Genomic DNA, 22,005 nt, shown 5'->3' on the forward strand with positions numbered 1-22,005 from the left:
AAAAGGAGATAATTGAGGTGACAATTAACATATACCTCTTATTATCAGATGGAAAAAGCAAAGCATTAATTACCTGTTACCAACCAGTCTAAAAATAATTCAATGGGTTGCATTTATAAGGTCTCTTAATAACGCTAAACATGTTGCTTCCTAAATATTAAGCAACTCTGGGAAGCATATGTTATCTATTCCAGAAAACAAAGGCACAAGATGAGTGGCTTTATCCACGTCAGGAAAGCTGTTTGGTAAAATATTTAGATAATTTGTTTTTGGTCACAAGTCTTCAAAATCAAGTTTATCTCTTGACATTCAGTACTGTTCAAAAAAAAAAGTCTGAAATCCAAGTGATGTCTGAAATATTCAGAACCCCAAAACAAAAACCTGCATCACCTGTACTGTAATCTCTCTTGCTAGAACTCTACTATGTAATTTTTGTTTGGGCCAGTAAAGCTCTCTAAAACCAAACAAGCAGGAGTCTGTTGACTACAGAACATCAAACAACCACACCAGGCTTACACTTCTTCCAGCTCAGTGGCTGCACAGTGCAAGCCTGCGAGCTGTGAGCTGGGTCTGTCTTTTCCTTTAAGTTGCAAGACACTGTTCTGCTTTTCAGATGAGTTTGTAAGCTTCAAAACTGCAATAACTGCGTATTTCATACTCGTCAACTTCTTCAGTAAGCAGTTTTTGCTTACGTGGGATTTCTTTATATTGTTGTATAGGCTCAATTATTATTATAATTTGTTGTATAGGCTCAATTATCTGATAGGGCACAAATGTTCTAGCTTAACAGAAGTAGCAACTGTTGCTTCTGAAGGTGAATAAAAACAAATCTTGAAACTGCACATGAGCTTACAAAGCTACAGTCTGAAGGAATTCAGCAAGGTTTCTGCAACTGATTCTCTCTGCTCCTCTCTCTAAGAAAGAACTGCATACCTTTGGAGATATGGTGGCAAGGAATATTTCTCGTGCGCTGAACTTCTAAGCTCACTGGGCAGGATTCAGATTTTATACAACTTCAAATATTTGCAGGGCTTTTTATCTTTCTCTCCACAGAGCTGCACCAAGTTGTGTATACCAGAATTCCCATTCTTTTGAATTAGGTGTTACTATGAGATGAATGTGGCATCAATGCAGCAAAAAATCCCAATGCTATCCTGCATAAACTTCTAATTACATCAGACAGCAGTTATTCTATAGATAAAAAGCTAGATTACCTTAATTCATCACAGAAGTTAATGCAGCTTTCTGCATTCCCCAACTAAGAAGAACCTCTTTGCTTCATAAACAGATTCACTACTTTGACTACATTTTACAGGCAACTCCCCCAGTCTGCCATTTCAGAAGACAACTTGCATTGCAGCAAAGAAACAAACAAATGAAAAATAACACAGGGGAAACAAAAGAGAAACAAAAATACCAGCACTTCTAGGCACTGCTTGCCCCAAACCAGTTAAGCAAAAGCAGAGAGCACACAACAAACAGACATTTCCTAAGATGCAGTAGTATCCTTAACAGCAGATAAAAAAGAAACATACACAGAGCAAAAAACAAACTGCAATTTCATACAGAAGCATCAGCAGCAAGGAGCACCTCAGAGCCTCAAAAAACTGAGCCTGGGGTATCCAGATCCGTAGGTTTTTGCTCCATCTTCTCCATACCACGACGCTGATTATTTCTCAGACTAGTCAGGAAAGATCTACGCTACACCTTCACTTCACTGCAGCCATTTTCTCTGAATGACATGCTCAGCTGTTCTCCTATTTGGCTGCTCTGTTGTTTGTGGGGGTTCTTTTCCTGTTTGTTTGTTTTTCTTCTGATACAACACAAACAATAAACCATTCGGTGAATGTTAAAATATAGCATTCCCTCCACTCAGTAGGCAAAGACACTGCCCATGTCCTGTGATCAGATGTCAAATGCTACTTGCACATGGCAGCTTTGTGCACGCAGTACCTTCAGCTAGCTGTAGACATAAGTGATGCTGTGTACAGAACCAAAGTCATGCCCACTGTCAGTGCCCTCATCACACCACAGAACCTCTCCTACTTCAGTAACCTCCTACTCCCCATTTCCCCTTTTTGCCACCAACCCAGTATTCTGAAACTCCTACAGAGGAAAAAAAGCTGTGATCCTATCAAGTTTCACCAGAACTGAACTCTTGTTCCAAATTTCCCTTACACAACGGACAACTCCAGCTTTATACATACAGTCTGAACTTGAAGCAATTTTTCTGTTCGTACCCATCTCCTACCTATTCGAGTATTGGCAAATACATCAGCTAGTGACCCACTGGTCCCTTTGCCTTCTCCATGGGAAAGTGTAGAGGATGCTGATGAAGATGTGGATGACCCCTGAATAGATCGGTTGATCCAAGACTCAGCATTCTGTAAGCTCTGATGCAATGCAGCAGAAAGAGCAGCTTGACGCCTTAGTGACCCCTCATCCTCGGATGCGGAAGACGTGTCTGTGTGGAAGCAGAAAAGAAACTCCAGCTGCTTAGGGAAAAGCACATTGCACTGAACATGCTCTCCTTGCAAGTCACATATCAATGGCACAGGCACATAATATGAAGATCTTTTTCCACAGGCTGTGTCAAAAAATGTTAAATAGGCCAAAAACAAAGTTAAAGCAGCAGACATATCCAGTGTGAATACATTTACTCCTGGTGTTTTGCCCCTGTTTACTGCATGTAAAAGACACAACACAGGCAAGTATCCTTCTTGTGGGTTCTCCGTGTTTTATTCTGTCTCATTACTTTTCCATTCATGTTCTGTTATCAGATGCTGCCTTGCCTAACCCTGGTAATTCTGAAATGGAAAGTGAGGGCTCAGTCTCTCTGTCAAAAGTGAAAATTCACGCAACAAAGCAGAATGCAGGCACTGGGAAACAAATGTGCCAAGGCCACATGCAGAAAACGCTTTTGTCTGGTATTCTAAATGGGTCCCTTTCAATGGCAGAAAACAAAACAAAACAAAAAGGGGGAGGGGGAAAAAAAAACCACAAAAGGAACCACATCCTGCATTTCATGCAAACAGATACCTTGTTGTCCTAAAGCTGCAAAATAATAATCTACCATGAATAAAACAATCATTACTTGACACATTAAGCTGTCCAGTGCTATGCACAAACACTTACCTGTTCTTCACAGTGATTATCTGTTGGAGGAAAAGACTGATCCCAGCTGACGCTAAGTGAATGCTAACCTTTATTTGTGTGGTGTCCACAGCTCAGAATTTGCTGCTGTACAGAACAAACTAGTATAAAGCTGAGACCTGGACAGACACCAGGAAAAGGCACCCGAAAGAAACAGAGATAAAAGGAGGTAAAAGAACAGTTATGAGTGAAGTGGACTAACAGTGCAGTTTCATGTGAATTCCTAATTATGAGGGCTTATGAAGTAAGTGTGGGGGAAGCAAAAGAAGCCTCAGTACAGAAGGCCTGCTCAGTTCCTGACAATTGATTCTTTAAAGCTCCCAGAAGAGGTCTCATTTTCTCTGTCCCAACAGCAGCTCCATGAAAACAGCTGCTCAAAGGTATCAAGAGCCCTACAGGAGTAGCAGCTACCCACACACCAGCAGAAGATCTTGTATATTTTGAAAACTGCAACCTCTTAATTTTGGAAACTGTTACAAACGCATACCTTAACATCCACACAGACAGTCACACTGTGAGAACCTAACCTGGAGGAGTGCAGGCATCAGCTGGAGACTGAACAAAAGTAGATCGCCTTTTTGTGGGCATGGGGAGGGCCATTTTCTGCTCTTTGTGCTTTGCCAGTGCTGCTTGAACTGCTTCCGTGTGGATATCTGCAAAATGGAAGTTAATGTGCTCAATTCTGCAACAATAGAGGAGAAAAAACACACAAGGCTTACATATGCTCAACTACTGCTTGCCTTCTACACGCATGGCAACCCCCACTTTACTGCACCTTCCGAACAACTATATATTGCCATCTCATGAGAAGCCTTCCTAGAGTTGATCACCAACAAATTATTATCAGCCACTTCACCAAACCTGGTTACCAACAGACATGGTTAAAATTGGCTTTTCATTCTGCGAACAACTGGTATTGAAGAGCTGCATTCAAGCCAGAAAATCAAGAAGGCAAAGAATTATCTGGTATCTTCTACTCTGCATTCAGCTGCTACAGTCCCACAAGTTTGATGTTCCTTCACAGAGAGCCAAGGTAGGGATTTTGGTCAGGGGACCATCAAGAACCCCCGGTGATGGGGATCTGCCCTTACCAGATCGGTAGCGTTCATCTCTGGCTCCCCCTGAGCGGGCTCGGTGAAATTTGGATGATGATGAGGAGGGAGCTGGGGCTGGAGCTGCAGATGGAGTGGGCGTCTGAGTTCTGGATTCCTTCTGTAGAGCTGGATCAACCCCTGGGAAGACAGTTCAGAATTAGCAGTGTGATCGGTGGTGCAGTTACAGATGCAAGTTTTTAGAGATCATACTCGTTTACAACACTTTTAGGCACTGCTGTTAAGGGCACGGCGAGGAAAGGGCTCTGACCACGTCACAAGTTAAGCCTCAGTTGCAAAAATACGTAGAAAAATCTGTTCAGAAGCTGTTTGATACCCAGCACCACACTGATCAGTGCGCCTTACTGACAGGAAAACCAGTAATGCACCAGCAGTGGCAAGAGCCTTTGGTGCTCACATAACCAAACCAGTGCTCTGGGAACTTCCAGCATGTGCCAAGAAGTGAGTGGCTTTAGCACCACAAAAAAGGTTGTTTTTCCCATGAATACAGTGAATCTGATAAGAAATTACTGCTTTACATAATTCACCAAGGCACGTCAGCAATGGTTGCTACTGAATTTTAATTTTAGAATCCATGCCTCAGTGGGAATTTCTTGAAGATTAAAACCAAAGGTCACAGAGCTGCAATTACCCTGAGGTTGTCACCTGAAGTCACGCAAGAAAAGAGCAATTGTGTCACCTAAATATGCACTGCTTATGAATTCTCACAAACTACCGAACGATTAGAGAAATGAAGAGGAAACCACAAATGCTGGGTTCCAATTCCAGTTACACCACTTTCTTAGTGTGTGGTTTTACGTAAACAACTTAAAGCAAGCATCTCCAGTTCAGGGTACTTAGAATACCAGCAAATCACACCCAACTTGCTGCAGAAACCTTCAGCCATCTCCTACACCTTCCAACATCCTAAAGAGCAGAATATTAATTTGTTACATTGAAAGCTGTTATTTTTTTCAGCATCATTCATCCAAAAGTTGAAGCAAGATCAGTAAGCCAAAGTTTTAAAATTGACAGCTTAATATATCCTGATCCTACATCCTAATTCATCAGACAGCCTCCTTATATTTTGCATAGCACCAAGCGTGTTAAATTTGCATAAGCACAGACTGCATGTGATCCAAATGAGGTCAATTATCTCTTTGAATGCCAAAGTGAGCTCATCTAGGATACAAGCAGCAGTAGAGAACTGCCCCCTGATTGGGCCATGCTTATCCTCATCATAAAGGAAAGTTTTATTTTGATCCAAAGACAACGCAACTTCACAGACAACAAAGAGAAGCGTCGCTCTTTCTGATATTTAAGCACTTACAAAGTTGAGTACCCACTAGATGTCAGCAGCACATTTGGCACTATTTGTAATAAAATACTGAATTCATATTCAGTTCTTTCTTCTAAGCCTTGCAGAACCACCTTATCCACTCTGCAGGGCACTGCCAGGCAAACACAACACTCCCTCTACGCTGGGACCGCATCTGTGAGTGAGCAACGCAGCACACCAAGTGCCTCGTCTGTACACCTTGAAGTGACTTAACAACACGTCCCAGGAGCCCAGTAGAGCATGTGAGCACACATCAGGAGCAGTGTGTACAGCTGCAAGATCACGTGTGCTTATAAGAAAGTGACACAGGTGAGCTGAGCCCTGCAGGTGAGGGGTGACGGCCCAGCGCTCCCTTCACAGCAATGCTGCCACAGCTGCAGCTTCTTCTGGCAACACAGCGAACTGCAGAGATGAGAGAAGAGGTTGGAGGTTTGTTTCTGAAGGATGTGATGGATTTTTAATTGATATTGGGTGTTTTTAGCAGAACTGGATGTTTTCTGATCCTGGCAGTTTGCTGAAGGTGGACAATAGGTGATTTTGGCAATTTTTATAATAAAAATATTTTCAGACTAAAAGAATCAGTAAAAGCACCACATATGATCAACAAGGAGAAACATTCACGTGAACAACAAGGGCAGAAGGGCTCGTTCATCTGACAAACTGCAGCAAACCTGTTATTCTACTGTTTTGCATACAGCTCTGCACAGAGCATTTGTATGGGATATTCCTTATACCACAGCTTTCCAAATAAAAACTGTGTAAATAACAAACACAAAGAGCTGAGGTTTGCAAACCCTGAGCAGCACTCCCAGAATCTTTCCTGCTCTCTCCCTGTGCTGAAAACTCATCATGCTGTGAAGATTTCAGAGACTGAGATGGATCTCAGCACTGCCCCGTGCGAGACATGATGGGAGAAATCGCATCTCCCATTGATTTAGTCCTGGAAATGATTTCAAAGATGGACAAATTGCTTTCTAAGAGCCAAGTGCTAAGCTTTATTTGTAACTGTGATAGCTCTCAGACCTCAGCAGGGATGATTCCTCATGTGTGGCAGCTGCAAGTCAGATCTTGTAAGAGGGTGAAACTCTTCCAATAGCACTAAGCTGCAGCGCGTGCGTGATGTACAGGTTTAGGCAAAGCTGTTCTATCACTGGTTATTACCATTCCACTTCAGCTCCTGTCTGAAATAATGCAGTGCTGAAAGAGGGGAAAAAAAAAAAAAAAAGGAAAAAAGAGGAGGAAAAATGGAAAGCAGAGTTGTGTTGGGTTATGGGGACAGGACACGCATGGCAGCCCATGTGCAAAGCACAGCAGAAACACTTCATTTCCAAAGAAATTAAGGAGTAAAATAACAAAGCTGTAACGTTTCCACCTATCCATGAATAACAAAAATGAACAAAGGGACAAAATAGACATTAACTACAAAAATTCAGAGATCAAACTGTACCAGCTTTGAACGTTATCAGTTTCCCCAGTTTCCAACACCCTTCCCACAAAACACACCCAGCTGTGCTCAGCCCTCTGTTCAGCACACACTCCATATTCCCTTCCAAATGCAGTCATTTTAAATAGTTTTGTTTCTTTTTTGATGAGAATAGAAAAAGGGGCAAGACCACAGAACTTCAGAAGCTGAAAAGAAAGTGAGTCAGGGCTAATGAATATAATTTCCTTTACACATTAGCAGAGGAACAGAATTATCTTACATAGCAAGAAAACGTACTCTGCCAAAAGTCTCTGTGCAAGGGCTGCTAATTTTGGCACAAGGTATTCCTGCATCCGCACTGATTGAGCTAAAAAGCCCTAACTGCTTTTCCAGGTTTGCAGCAACTGATCCGGGCAGGAGCTGCTCCCCAAGGCAGAAATCTGCCTGCAGCCCACAGCAAAGGCTCCTTCCAAGGGGCACTGAGTTACTGTGCCACCTCCAGGTGCCAGAACAGTTCACCCAACAAGCATTTCACAAAGAAACTGCACTGCATTACGTCTTTTTTAGTTGTCACACAGCTGAGAGTTCCTCCAAAGCACCAGCTTTATTCCAGCAAAAGCAACACCTCCCTGCAGCCTTCCATTTAGCTACAGCTAAGCTCATTAAGAAAGACACTAACGACGAGGTGACGGCAGGGTGGCATTCGGGTTTTGGAGAAGGTTGGTCAGCAGCATGACGTGAAACAAGCAACACTGAGATCTGCTGCATTACTCACTATGCAGAACCTGGAGCACTGCTCAGAATTCCTCCTCCAAAGCCTTTCTATGCAGCAGCCGGCAGGAAGCAGGAGTAACAACGCAGGAATGGTATCTCCATCGCTTCAGTGCGTTCCACTTACAAAAATGGATGTTGCACCAGCAAAACACGTATCTTTAGGTAATCAACATTGTTGCCTTAACTCAAAAATAAAGAGGCAAGTTCCCAGAGGCAATGGGAATGAGCACAGGTTTAGCAATCAGAATCTCCCAAATTACAGTTCTGACAAGCCCTGGCATGTCACCCCACCTTCCTTCATCTCCTTTCACATCTACGAAATGGAGACAATACACGAGCTTTGAGAAGTGCAACGTGCTAAATGCCAGGAGTACATTTTTCTGTTGTTGTTGGGAGCTAAATTAATTTTCCGCTCGTTAAAGGGTGACCTGATTCTGTATCCCTCACGCATGACTTCAACGGCATTTTTACAACTGGAGATTCCCAGACACAGAGGCATCTGGCTACAGGATATATAAAGAGCTGAGGGCTGAGCCAGAGCAGCAGTCAAAATGCTATCTTAATTGGTGTCCTCCTATCAACCCGCGTCTCTTCCTAAACTTTGGCTCATTCTGCAGACTTGCAAAGCACGACAATTAAAATAGCAGGGCCACAGACAGTCTTGTCCTTTTTTTTTTTCTGAAACAAACCAAATGTGCACGAAGTGATGGGTGTGATGGGCACGTCCTGCAGGCAGATGAAAAATAGTTTGAAGAGCGTCAGCCTCCACTGGGCTCCATGAAAGCCAATCTGCCAAGAACGCACCTGAACATTGAAGAGGAGTTTGGATGGCTCAAGATCTGCTGGTGTACACACTGGACTGAGACTGCAAGACTTGCTTGACAAACACCAATTTACAAAGACCGTAAAGAGGGGTTTGTCACATGCATTAATTTTGGGTTTCCTTAAATAACAGAAACAGATTTGATACCGAAGTACTGATTGTGCACATTGAGACCTCAGAGATTCGTATCACATCCATGGTTCAGGGAGGAGTCTTCACTCAGGGTGCTGCCTGCAACAATCTGAAGGCTGAAAAACAACTTGTGCTTGCCTTGCTTCCTTCAGTCCGTCAGAATACACTGCTTTTGTACATAAGCACCCACTGTAGCAGCCAGTCTCACGCAGGAGATACAGCAACAGCTCTTGTTGAATATGCAAACAAAATGCAGCTGGGAAACACCAGGGATGGGGCAGCCCAGCAACCCAGACACCAGGTGGTTTGGAGCTGCAGAGTCCAGGTGCTACCACACAACAGCAGTAGAGCTGTTTTCTATTGCTCAAGCACTCGCCTGAACTGCTGCAATTTCCTCAGAAAACCCATACAAACTTTCCCCGGTGGAAGCAGTGCTGATTGTCAATAAATGCACTTTTAGCCTTTGCTTTTTTCTTTTCTTGGCAGTGGCTCAGTCTCAGTAAATTACAGTAAGTCCAGTCACGGCTGCCTATCATAGCCATTCACTCCCCACACTGCTAAGAGCCAGACGGATTAGTTTTGAATGGTTAAGCATATCAGAAGCACAATTATTTTGGGTAAGCAACCCCATAATAATTACTGGACATATTTTCAGCCTTGTCTTTAAGTTTAAAGCTATGTATCATTATCCTGCTGTGAGTCAGACCTATAGCTGAGGATCTCTGATCCAAAAGAAACAGATGTAAACAAAGTATGTGAACTCAGCAGTAAAATAAACCAACGCAAAACGAAAATGCTGATGTTTCTCTAACTGGAATTAAGATGGCTGAAAGAAAGGCACAATATGGACCAACTCTGCAGTCAATCTGTTTGTAAATTTTCAAGAATGATTTGTGAGGACCTCACACTTTATGACTGATTCAAAGCCCTGATTTCTCTGCTGACAAGGGAGCAGGAAGTGATTTATGCACAACAGAGGTAACAACAGGGTGCAGATGGCACCCCACAAAGCCCCAACAAACAGCGGAACCAGCAGGAATCCCTGGAGCTCTGGATGAACCAGGGAACTAAAGGCACTGCCCATGACTTCCTGGCAGCCATGCAAACTGCACAAGTGTAATTATTAGACAGCTAAGGAAACGCAAATCTAAACAGAATGGCTCAGAGGCGGACGATGAAACGTCAGGACTTCGCTCCACAGCCATTTCATGGATCCCTTTCATGTCTAGGCTATGCAAAAGCATTACAACAACCCCAAGAAGCACCTACCTTGTGTTTGAGGGACGTATGGAGCCAGGAGCTTTGCTCTCTTCTTCTCATAACCCTTTTGTGTGATGTCCCCTAAAATCAAGAAAAGAAAGATCACTTAAAACAAACAGAACGCTGAGGATGTGGTCGAGCTTCATTTGCTTTTCTTTTCAGTGATAGGAAGGTTTCACCTGAACATGTCAATGCATTTGCCAAAGGAAATCTGAAACCAAATCCATGTGAGTACATCATGATTTCAAAGTCTTTTATAATACAGTTCCCATAGTTTCCCTTGGGATCACAGATATACACAACACACTATTTAAATGCAATAATTTGAATCAGAACAGCTATCTAAATCAAATATCAAAGCCATGAAAACCTAAAAAGGAAAACTCGGAGTACATGAAAATACCGTGTGACCACAAAGCCAACTTGGCTATAGCTGTACAAAGCCATTCCCAAACAACAGGGCAAAGTGCACATTCAGAGCCTGGTCCTAAAGTAAAGAAACTGAGAAGTGCTTCTAGCAAATAAAAGTGAGCCCACTGCAGGAAGGAACATTCAGAGCACCTACAGAGTGAAGTAAGGGTGAACAGAGCCAACTTCAAGACTACTGCTCCGGAAGCACGTGGTGTGATGCAGAGAATCAGACTTATTTGCATTGGTTTGATATTCAGTGAAAGCAAGCTGCTGTTTGTTTTTTAACTTGTTGATAGCTGTAATTCCATCGTTTGCCTGCTAGCAGAATGATGCAGAAGATAGGAGCTTGAGCTCCACAGAAGCAAAAACTCTAGAAGTATTAGTAAACTTTTCCCTTTAAAAAAAAAAACACCCTAATCTGTCTGATCCTGGAGATGTACCATCTGGCTGCTGTCTTTTGTTTTAATTTCTCACATTACATCAGAACCACAAGAAAGAAGGAAACCTTGAAGGGATTAAAACAAAAAGCCCTGCAGCGTTTCAAGCCTTCTCTTAGCCTGACCCGCACTTATAACCTCATCTCTCTCAGGGCTCCAAGACTGGAAGTGATCAAATACACAGCAATAAGAAAACAGAGTTATTTGGTAGTCCTTACTCAAGCTGAAGTACAGCCCACATTCGTGTCACAGCAAGAAACAGTGATGGTGAGAAGCAGGCTGCTTTGCCATGAGCCTGATTAGCACAGGGCTGCAGAGAATTAGGGGCTGATCAGCAATGGCTGCTGCTCCTCAGCTCAGCTCAGCTGGACATGGAGGGTCACATCAGAAAGGTTTAGGCTGAAAGCCCCCCAGCACGGCTGATGGAGCACAGCTCAGTGGCCGTTCTGGTTATAAAGGTGATTCTGCAGTACTGAAACGCTTGAAGAGGGAACGGAGTGAGCTCCTTTTCCTGGACAGTCAGATCTCCATCATTCAACACCTACAGCAAGGGCTGAAGTGGATAAAGGCACTGCTTGGCAGAGGGTGTGCACTTGCACACGCAACTTTATCTCACTTCTCTTTTACTGAGCTTGAGTCAGGCCCCAACAAGTCCAAGCTAATCCAGCAATAGAAAATTAGAATGTCCACGAAGCACTGAAATGCCAAGCAAAGCATTAATTTTAATGCTTGATTGCAATGTACAGCTCAGTCCAATTAATCCAGCTCATAAGAAAGGTATGCTGCTCGTGTTAGAAAACTGCACCTTCAGAAAAGCCTCACAGAGAGCATGCACCAGAGGGGTAATACTTCCACTGAGCACATAAGCTGGATCTACAAACTGATCCGTGCTTTGCTTCTCCGTTCTGGGAGCAATTCCAATTCCCTGCACCGTCTCCTTTGGGTGGCCAACACCACGTCAGGAAAAACAAACCTGCATGGGAAGGGGAGGGACTTCCCTTGGAAGCCAACCCACAGATCTGTTTGTAGTCTGTTATTTTGCGATTAATTTCTCCCCAACACTTAATTGGACTCTTGACATTGGTGGTTACACGGTGTATGTAATGAAACGTCTGCCACAGAAAGCTGTTGGAATTACTCAGGAATACCAGGGCACTGCAAACAGATCCCAGTGCTCTGTTTAAGCACTCACAGCATCACATTCTGTTTTACATACTGGGCAGCAAAGAATTCTTTCCAGTCGCTTCTTCCATGCTAATATCCCACCAGCAAAACAAACCCATCATCACAGGAATGCAAGCCCTACGGGTCACAGATCTGCACTTGGAAATTTGAAATGGAGGTGAAATACTACTGAAGAACACAAGGAAACCCAGGTCAAAACATTATGTGCAACCTTAACTACCACGTGATCACTATTGCTTGAAAGGATTCTCAGGGCATGAACCAATAGAGAAAAAATTCTTTGCTATTTGGCAAGAGCAGGAAAGCTGCAAGGAGTCAAACCCAAGCGAAATCAAGATGAGAAATTCCTGGGACTTCCCTGCAGCATCGCAGCTCTGCTCTGCTGAACTTCCACATACAGCCTGTAAACAAACGCAGAAACAAACACACAAACCACCAGCAGGACACAGGCAGCAAGACTCAGGAAAAATAAGGTTGTGTGCAGCTATGGGTGATAGGTATGAGATCATCTTAATAAAGCCGAAGTCTGGTTACCACAACCACAAGAGCTATGGCAGAGCTGACACCACAAGGCTTGGAAACAAATGTCCTTCCAAGTGCTGCACAAGTGGAACGAACGCACGGTGTGATCTCTCTGGTCCCACACAGTCCACATTTGGTATCAATTCACTGAGACAGAAATCAAAGACCCACCAAGAGAAATTCTCTTCCATGCTCTCTCCTCTCTGCTGCTCCACAGGAAATGGACACGGCTTGATGGCGGATTTCCTCACAGAAAATCATAAATTACAGCAACAGGAAGAGAACAAAGACAACGGGGCTGCAATCTCCAGAACCATTCACTCCTGCTCCATAAGCCTGCTAAATCTCCATCAACCCCGCTTCCATCAATTCAATGTCTCGTGACATTTGATGTGTTAAATTCTCCCAAATAGCTAACAAACAACCCAAGAAGAATATCCCCTCTCTGCACAGATGCAAAAGCATGAGCAAAGCAAGGAGAGCTGACAATGGAGCGTTAAAACGGTGCCAGCATTTGTTCATCCCTAGGAAAGTCACAAACAAAACCACTTAAGCTGAGGCATTCCTCTGGCCCTCTCCCAGCTACAACTGTTTCTGCTCAGTTGTGGGCTATATTTATCCATAGCCTAAGCCATGGCCGTGCCTCCACATGCTGAGGAGGCCCTGCTGAGGAAAAGGAATTCTTGTCAAAAGAAAGCAGAGTTTCAGCTTCATTTAAGATTCCCACATCGCAGCCTTTCCTGGTGTCTCAAAAGCCAACCCTTCCCCACGCTGCCTTAAGCCCAACTTCAGCAAATCCTATTCACCTCCTCACCCTGAAGGTCTCAGCTCTGGTAAATTACAGCCAAGGGTCACCAGAACGGGCTGAAGCACAGCCACAGCCCCTCCATTGCTGTGACCCATCCCATCAGCCTCGCACACACCGTTTCCCTCTCACAGCTTCTTCCATCCCAACCAAAGCTCCACCATGCAGAGGATAACTCATCCCCACGTGAGAAGGTTCCTCCTGTGCCGCCGCAGCTCAGTTTTCCTGCTCGTTTGCACAGAGTTCGGTGAAGCAGAAGCAGGACAGGTTCCTCTATTGCACTGCTTCAGCCATTCCTTGCTGCCTATCCCTGTAACACCCCCCCTCCTCCAGTGCTTCCTTTCTGACAGTTTCACAAGAAGTTAAAAATATTCTACTTTTCAAGACACAGCAGGTCTTGCAAACACATCAGGGATGCCATTCCTTGGAGTCAGAGTGGGAAATGACTCGATTTACGGCTCATAGAAACAACAAAGGGAGCAGCCACTTTTCCCTGCCTGGAATACCAAAAGGGTCCCGAGTCCATGATGAAATCCAGAAGGCTCTGCTTGTTTGTGATTAAACATATCTCATTTAAGGGAATTCCCTAAGAAAATGCCAAAATGGAGCCTGAGATTCCCTTCTCACAGAGTTCATCCCCATCGTATGCATCCAACCTGTGTTTTCCAGCTGTTGAGAACTGAGAGATGAACTCCTCACAGGCTTCCGCAGGGCAGCAGGACGCCCGGCCAGCCCCAACCACCAGCCCAGAGCTGCACCTATATTCAAATCCTGCAACAGAGGAGCTGAAAACTTCAGGAGCCTCACCGCCCTGTGACGCCAGGCTGCTTTTTAGCAATTAGCGCTGATGATCTGCTCTAAAGAGCGGTGCTCAATCAGTGTAAGGTGGTAACACCAGCTAATCCTGCTATGCTCTGACAATGCTCCTCTTTCAACATCCACGCTCCCCTTCCCCCATGGAATGAGAACACTGAATCATTTACTGTCTAACAAAACCATAATTACTCCACTGGAGAAATTAAGGAAAATGATCACGTAGCGCACAGCATCTCTCCAACAAAGCCTCCAAACACTCGACTGTATCAAGCAGAAGATTCAAATTCAAAATGAACGTGTATGCATTTGAAAAAGTGTTCGTGTGCTTTTAAAACAACAGCAGAAACACGGTTTGGATGTTTCTCGCAGCTCCTGCTAACAGAGAACCTCGACAATGCTTCCTGTTATGTTCATTAGCTCCAAAATACGGATACCTGCTCTGTTTACTTAACAGCAAACACCGTAACAAAATCATGTTAAGAAAGGAAATAATTGCGTTATCAACACTGCATCTGTACTTCAGGTCTTACTCACACAACCGACCTTCGTGGCTCTGCCTTTCTGCCCTCCTCCCCCCTGGGATCCCTGGGCACAGACCTCAGCCCGATCCCCTGCAGCTCTATCACCTCTCACTTCCCTTGCAAGAACACAAAAATCACTCCGATCGTTTTGGATTCCCTGTCCTCGTCCAGAAGCAGACACCAGTGGAGATGCTGAAACCCCAGAAGTGCAGCTGAAAGTCCAGAGTTTCTTCTGGTGCACGCCACATCCAGATTAGGCCTTTTAAGCATCAGATGGCATGCTTGAGAAATTCAAAATAAGGAAAAGTACGCACTTCAGCACTTCGGAGCATCTCAGCTATGGCCCAGGCAGAAAACAGCCATCACACCAAACAGCACTTCAGGAACAGATGCTGTTGCCACTCCTTCATTTATTCTCGAGTTAGAGCTCATCTTTCTTCCTCTTGTGAACAACAGGGAGCTCCTAGGCACACCCTGCCACTGTTTTACCAGGGTTGGATGCTAGGACATTCCCAATCCCAGGCTGCAGCAGCCCAGGAGGCAACACTGGGACCTTTATTCCAAGGCCACGTGTCCAAACAGAGCGTACCTGCCAACAGTCCTGCACTCCCAATGCTCTCTGGCCATGAATTCAGCAGTAAAACTATGTTTTGAGTTTAGTCAGTCCCCTCCCTCTTTCTCTTTCCAGGTGATGATGCAGCTTCAGAGATCCCTTCCTCTTCTGGTGAAGGCATACATCAGGTTTCTTCCTTGAAAACAACACCAAGCTCTGCAAACTACACAGTCTCCCAGAAAAAAAAAAGTCAATGATTTCTTAGAAAGAAAGCAAGCCTTACTCGATCCATACATCCCTCCAAAAGGAAAACAAACAGAACGGGTTTGTGCCTTGCACTTTCCCTTTAACTGCACCATTCTGTTCCCATTAAGAGCATGAATAGGTGGCTGAAAAAAACAGATTTACAAAGCTGTGTTTGTTGAGTGGGAGCATTGCACTGCTACGGTTCAGCACTCGAAGTTTCACAGACAGATCAGCTCCAGATTAATCTATACCCACTACAAGCCTACTTGGCTCCAGCACCTCACAGACTCCGCTCCACGCTTTTTTCAAAGTATTTTAATCTCAGCATTTATTTCTTCCAAGCAGTGCAGCTGAGGATGAGATTTCTGTGGCGCGGTTCGGTGGCAGCTCTGTGCCACTCGAGGTCACGCAGTGCTCTGTGTGTGCCTTAAGCCTTTTTCATTTGCTGCTGCTGCTGTTTTACCTTTAGACGACAAACACAACTACCGAAACTTCAGTGAAGGATCTCCGTCTTACAACAGCACTGCAGAGCTCCAGATGACCCAGTGTCCTCGTGTCACCCGTCTCGGCCCGTGTATTACGGGCTGTAATCTTAGATGCCATATGTGGTACATCACCAACCTGGGTGAGCTGAGGACAGAGCTGAGTTGTCTTTGTGAGCAGGGGGTGGGCAACGGGAAGGAGGTGGCACCGGATCAGCTCCAGCTAAGAAGCCTTCCCTTTTCCCACAAAAAAAAAAAGACACGTATGGAATCTCAATGTGACCGCCGCTGAAAACAGCACTGTCCTGAGTTAGCAAAATGAGTTCAGGACGCTGAAAAATACTTGGAAGCTTCCCACTGTAAATAAAAAAGCCTCTCATGTATGAGCCGCGGGGTTGTTGGTTCTTCTCCTTGGAGCAGACACAAGGACATTCCTACACGTTACATGTGCACGGTTTTCACAGCATCAACGTGACCCCAGCGTTCCGGGCTTTGGTTCTTCCAAGGAGCTCCCCAGGTAAGTTGCTCAAATGAGCATGCAGCCAAACTAAGCCCTGCTTCTAATTCATCTGTATGCAAGAACTGCAAGGCAGAGATGCTTTCATCTCTGTATGCTCAGACCTGTAGCAAAAGGACGTGTGATACACATGTGAATCAGCAACATCTTCTTTTACAACAGGTAAGTACAAACTCAAAGCCTTTAAACACAGCACTAAATCCTGTTAGTCTATTAAATACTTGCTTGGTTCATAGCCTCTAACGAATATCTGCAAAATACAATTACTGAGGTCCATTTTAATACGAGCGATTACGTTGCAAAGTGCAGCCATATAAATTTTACATGTTACCAATAAAGCCAGCACACGCACATAAATAGCTTAATCCCATAAACAAGTAATAAATCTTGCATCTAACCCCATCCTGGGGAAAAAAATAACACTATTTTCAATAACTGCAGCACGTCATGGGGAGAAAATACAATTTCCCTTCGGAGTATTACACATGACAAAGCAAACGGCAGCTTTGTCACAAGTGCCATTTTACAAAAATCTGTTCAAGTGAATCGTTTTCACCTATTCTGAACACAAAGTCCATCAGCAGAATTTGGGCTCAGGTGTTTGTAATTACGTCTGTAATACCCCTAGTGCTCCAAAACACTGCATTTAAACAAGAAGCAGCAAGCACCACGTGCATGTATCTAAGAACTCACTAAGCTCACAGCTACTTTACTGAGTAAAGTGCTGAGTAAAACAACTCACGATGCATCTTCCAACCCCAATGAAGCAGATCAGCCATAAGAAGGCAGGACACTCTCCTGACTAACCTGCTGATCACAGACCCCAGCAGAAATTCACATTTTTTTAATCCTTGCACAAATGCACAGCCCTGACCCTCCACCACCAGACTGAAAACAAAAGTTTCCCAGGAAATGACTAAACTCTGTGCAAGAGCAGCAGCCCTGTGATTCAGCAGTTATTCACTGGGTGCATCATGGTCCTCCTGAAGGCAGAAACTGAGCTCCTACAACAGTGAGCTTTGATAACCTTCTCTTAGGAGTGGTCCATCCAGCCCAACTAGAAAAGCTCACAAACTCTTCACCTATCCAAAACAGCACACTTTCTCCACAAGACAGGCTAGCATGGAAGGAATTTCCAAATCAAGCCTGTTTTCAACACAGCAATACATGCAAGCATCCAAAGAGAACTCCTTATCTTGCTTCAAAATAATTAAGACTCATCTGGAAAGCCAATGAAACCAAACAGCTCCCAGCCTCAGGGGCTGCAGATCCTTCTTCATGGGGGTGTTTCCTCCTCTGCTCTTACACACAAAATCCTGATTTATTTCAGCAGCAGATGTGGCCGGATAGAAACAGGGTGCCCAGGGAAGCGTAGCTGTTCCACCCCTGGAAATGCTCAGGACCACAGATGGAGCCCTGGGCAGCTGATGGAGCGGTGGGACAGCCCAGGGCAGGGTGTGGGGCTGGAGGGGGTTGGAGGTCCTTCCAACCCAACCATCCTACGGTTCTGTGATCTTTAAGGACACTTCCAATGCAAGCCATTCTATTATTCAATGGTCCAGGGACCTTTAAACGCTCTTCTAACTCAACTCAGTCCCAGCCCATTCAATGGTTCTGTGATCTTTAAGGACCCTTCCAACCACAGCCATCCTATGGTTCTATGAAAACCACTTGATTATTTTCACAGTGGATTCGCCTGCGATAAGATTAAAATTAAAGTTTTACTTATCCTGCGTGCAACACCCATCCCTTACCCTTTCAAGGCATACACATGGCAATACTTAAATAATGCTCCTGAAGTAGGCTTTGATTTCTCTAACAAAAGCCAACCCTGCTCCAGGTCTGACACCACAGCAACACCTTTGGAAGCCATCTGGAAAAGCAGTTTGGAGATGCAACCTGTTCCAGGCCATCTGTACCTCAGGTTACCCTTGTAATTAAATGCTAGATTCTTGAATGCCATGTCGGAACGGGAAAAGAAAGAAATTAAGAGCAATTACTCCGCTATCTATTGATCAAACAGTGCTTCTCAACACAAAGTATTCAGGTATGGAAATGCAACTCTCATCTTTTAAACACAGTGTTAGCAGAGCAAGCTAGCATGCAGGTTGGCACGTCACACTGCACTAGGGCACAATAATTATGTATTTCCAGATGGGAAAATGCTATTGCAAGTAACCGGATGAGCTCGATGATCACACATGTTGGAACAAAGAAAGATATCTCAGAGAAAAGCATTAGCACTTAAAAGAAGGATTACCCCCCCAAACAAAAAATCTCAATAATGAGAATGAATTCAGCAAAACTAAAGAGATGAGACTTCTGTCACGATGTTCTCCCATGTCCCCCTGTCTTGATTCCCTCAAGGCAGTGGTACCAGGCGTGTGTTCATGAGGATGGCACTCCCATTCCACAGAAAAAGGCAGCTGAGAAAGTGATGGCTGCTTAAGACAGCAAAATGCTCTGTTTTTCCCAAACATTCAAATCTGAAACACACACCACAGTCATTTTACAGCATTAACAAGTGCTTTCTCTCAGATAGTTGCTATTCAACACTATTAGTCACAGCAGTAGGATCCCACTACTTAACATCAAAGCAACAAAATTATTAATTTTTATCCACCCTCAAATTACCGTGCAACATCAGACATTTCACTTTCAGAAACTCCTACTAAATTCCAAAAGCATATTTGACAAAGAGATAGGAGGCACAGTCAGCGAACAGCTAATAAACAAATCACTCTTAGTTTTGCTTTTTCACTTCTTTTAAGCCTGCCTAGTGAGAATCCAAGCAAAGACATCAACAATCATCTGTGCTTTGCCAAATATCCTTAAGTCTGCTTTGCAGATGGTCATTCAGAATAACCCCATCAGAAACAGAGTCCCAGGAAAGCAGAGCTGTGCTCCAGCTGACAGCACGCTGTGCCAGGACTGCTGCTCTGTGCAGGGATGAGGCCGCCTGCGTCGCACTAAAGAGTGCTCCCTGTTCAAGTTGGCTGCAAGCATGGGAAACCCAACGGGAACAGAAAGAACAGAAGAAAATGCACTGGGGCAGCATGGCACAGCAGCGGGCCTCAGCCCTGCGCTCAGTGCGGGCAGTGTTAAGCTTTCAGCTCTGTTTACATCAGCAAGCCTGGCTTCTTGAGGAATTTCACTGCTAAGGAAACCATGTTGGCATGTCACCAGCGAGCCTAAGAAAACCCATTATACTGTCAGCTGCAATGCTCTTTACAAGAAAGATCATGCAAGGAGCAACTTCTGTTCAGGCTCTTTTGACGTGCTGAGGAGCCAAAGCGTCTGCCTCAGAAGCACTTTGTTCAGACGGTGGATAGCAGGATGTGGAAAGATCCTCCCGATGTCAGCGCCTGTAAGCAGTGTGGAAGATCCCAGAACTGGGCAGCACACGGTCCTGCAGCACATACCACACACAGCACGCCGGCTGCAGATGCTGCACCACGCTCCGGCCCAGCCCAGGAGCTGAGAACCTCCACAAGATTTATAGCAATGCTACTGAATGTAAATACTTCAATGGGAATTCAGCATTGCTCCCAGCATACCGATTGCTCCTGTCTAATTCTGCACACAAATAAAAACTGCATTCAATTTTTGTTACAAAATACTGAAGTAGAAAAAACCAAACATGTTATTATTGTAAGGGAAAGAATAGCCCAGCTCAATGTGCTGGCCTTGTAATGCAGGATGCTGCAACACTCAGATCAATTACAACATGTATTTCTGTTGCTCCAAAATGACAGGACCACACCAGCTGTGTTTTTCATGCCTTGCACCAAAACGACACCACTGTCACAGTGTACTTTCACAGAACTGAAGGCAAATACTCTTTCTGCAACACCAGTGGACCCTGAACCTAAACAAACAGGCTTAGAAGCAAGGAAGACCCCATTCAACAAGCTACCTCCAGAATCACAATTACTGCTCACAGCACATTTCCCTACCGGGGCCTCTTTAAGGGTGCAGCATCTCCTTTTCCAATTTCAATAAACTGAATTCTCAAACGTCTTTCTTACAGAGGGAAGGAAGTATGGAGAAATCAGTGAGATTATTTAAGAGCATGCAGTCAGCAACTTGCCAAAAAAGGAAAAGAACACAAACAAAATGAATGAAAGAGCACACAGAAAAGATACTGCAGTCACTGACGTGGTTTTAGACAAAATTTTTGACAGAATATTATTTTGCTGTAAAGAATTCCTGTATTTATATTCCCAAGTACTATGTGTTCACCACACAATGTGTCACTGTGGCCTCGTTAAAAAGTCATTCCTGAGACTGCAGTTTCCAACCAAACACTCAAGTAAGAAAAATTCACAGGAGAAAACTTCCAGCTCGCTGATTTCTCATTAGTGAAAAATAAAGGAGGAGATGACAACGAAGTAATCACAAAACAAATGACTCCAAACCACCTTGTGCGAGGTTCTCAGCGAGCAGGGAATAGAGGCACTCCATCAAACAAGGAACAGAGGATAACACAGAGCTTTGGACAATCACTGCTTTGTTCGCACAACAAATAATTAAAGCCTCCCCAGCAGCCCCATAGCGAGGCTGAGAAAACATCTCATCTGAATTCCTCCCGGCTCTACCTACGCCACCATTTCTGCAGAGCTCCTCGGAAGGCAGAGTTTCTCAGCTCCTCTCTGGAAGGGACGCTTCTCACAGCAGCACTGGGGAGGGTCCATGCACCAAAACCTTCCTGCTGGAGGAGCAAAGCCGTCACCACGAGACTCACCAGCACACAATCATCTCACTGACCAGAGAGCAAATTGGGCAGCTTCCAACCGCATGGCCTCCACTTTAGAGGGCTGCAAAAAACAGGGACTGGCCCCAACACAATATATATGACACTTGTAATATTAATGAGTCGGCTTTGGACTACACACAGGAGCTGAATATCAATGAAAAGGGAAGCGTGTTTTACACCTGGCACCCGGCGTATCACAGCAGAAAGGCAACACTGCTTGGCTGAATAAGCAAACACCTCAACACAACTGCTCTCCAAACTGCTCTCTTTGGCTCTGATGTTCCTGCACCCTCTTCCCACGAAGGCCAGGGACATTTGATACAGTGGAAATACACTCATTGAGATTTATTTGTAATAAAATGGGAAGAAAAACAAACACATTCTCTTGGAAATGACACAGCTTTCGGTAGGTAAATTAAAAGCTCCTGTTAGTAAATTCTGCATTAAAGAATCAAAGGACAGCGCAACTATAAACAAATACTTTGAACAACAGATCGACTGATCCAGCCAACTGGGAAGAAACATGAGCTGGTAAACAAAAGCGTGCTCTGCAGAAACCAGAATGCTGACTGCATTTCCCCTTCGTTGTTTGCAGCCTGAACCACCAACAGCAGATTTCGGGATGCTCAGAGTGGGGCTCAGTCATGCCTCTGGGTGCTGGCAGCTGTCATGCACAAAGCCCTCTGCAGCTCTGATGAAGAACTTAAAGAGCACGATGCAAAACCACCACGAGCTTCTGTACCACAGGCAGCTGAAGAG

At 44.5% G+C, this 22,005-nt stretch overlaps 1 protein-coding gene across 1 annotated transcript in view; it reads right to left on the bottom strand.

The window, feature by feature from the left end:
* The window catches only part of DIP2B (disco interacting protein 2 homolog B), a 45,711-nt gene that overhangs the window by 20,477 nt on the left and 3,229 nt on the right, over positions 1-22,005 (bottom strand). Inside the window, exons 3-6 of the mRNA XM_031555916.1 lie at positions 10,005-10,076; positions 4,245-4,385; positions 3,681-3,806; positions 2,253-2,464 (exon numbers count right to left, since the gene is read on the bottom strand). Coding sequence (XP_031411776.1) covers positions 2,253-2,464; positions 3,681-3,806; positions 4,245-4,385; positions 10,005-10,076 — 551 coding nt within the window. The remainder of the gene's footprint in view (positions 1-2,252; positions 2,465-3,680; positions 3,807-4,244; positions 4,386-10,004; positions 10,077-22,005) is intronic.

The sequence above is a fragment of the Meleagris gallopavo genome, chromosome 17, assembly GCF_000146605.3.
Source record: "Meleagris gallopavo isolate NT-WF06-2002-E0010 breed Aviagen turkey brand Nicholas breeding stock chromosome 17, Turkey_5.1, whole genome shotgun sequence".
NCBI classification, from domain to species: domain Eukaryota; kingdom Metazoa; phylum Chordata; class Aves; order Galliformes; family Phasianidae; genus Meleagris; species Meleagris gallopavo.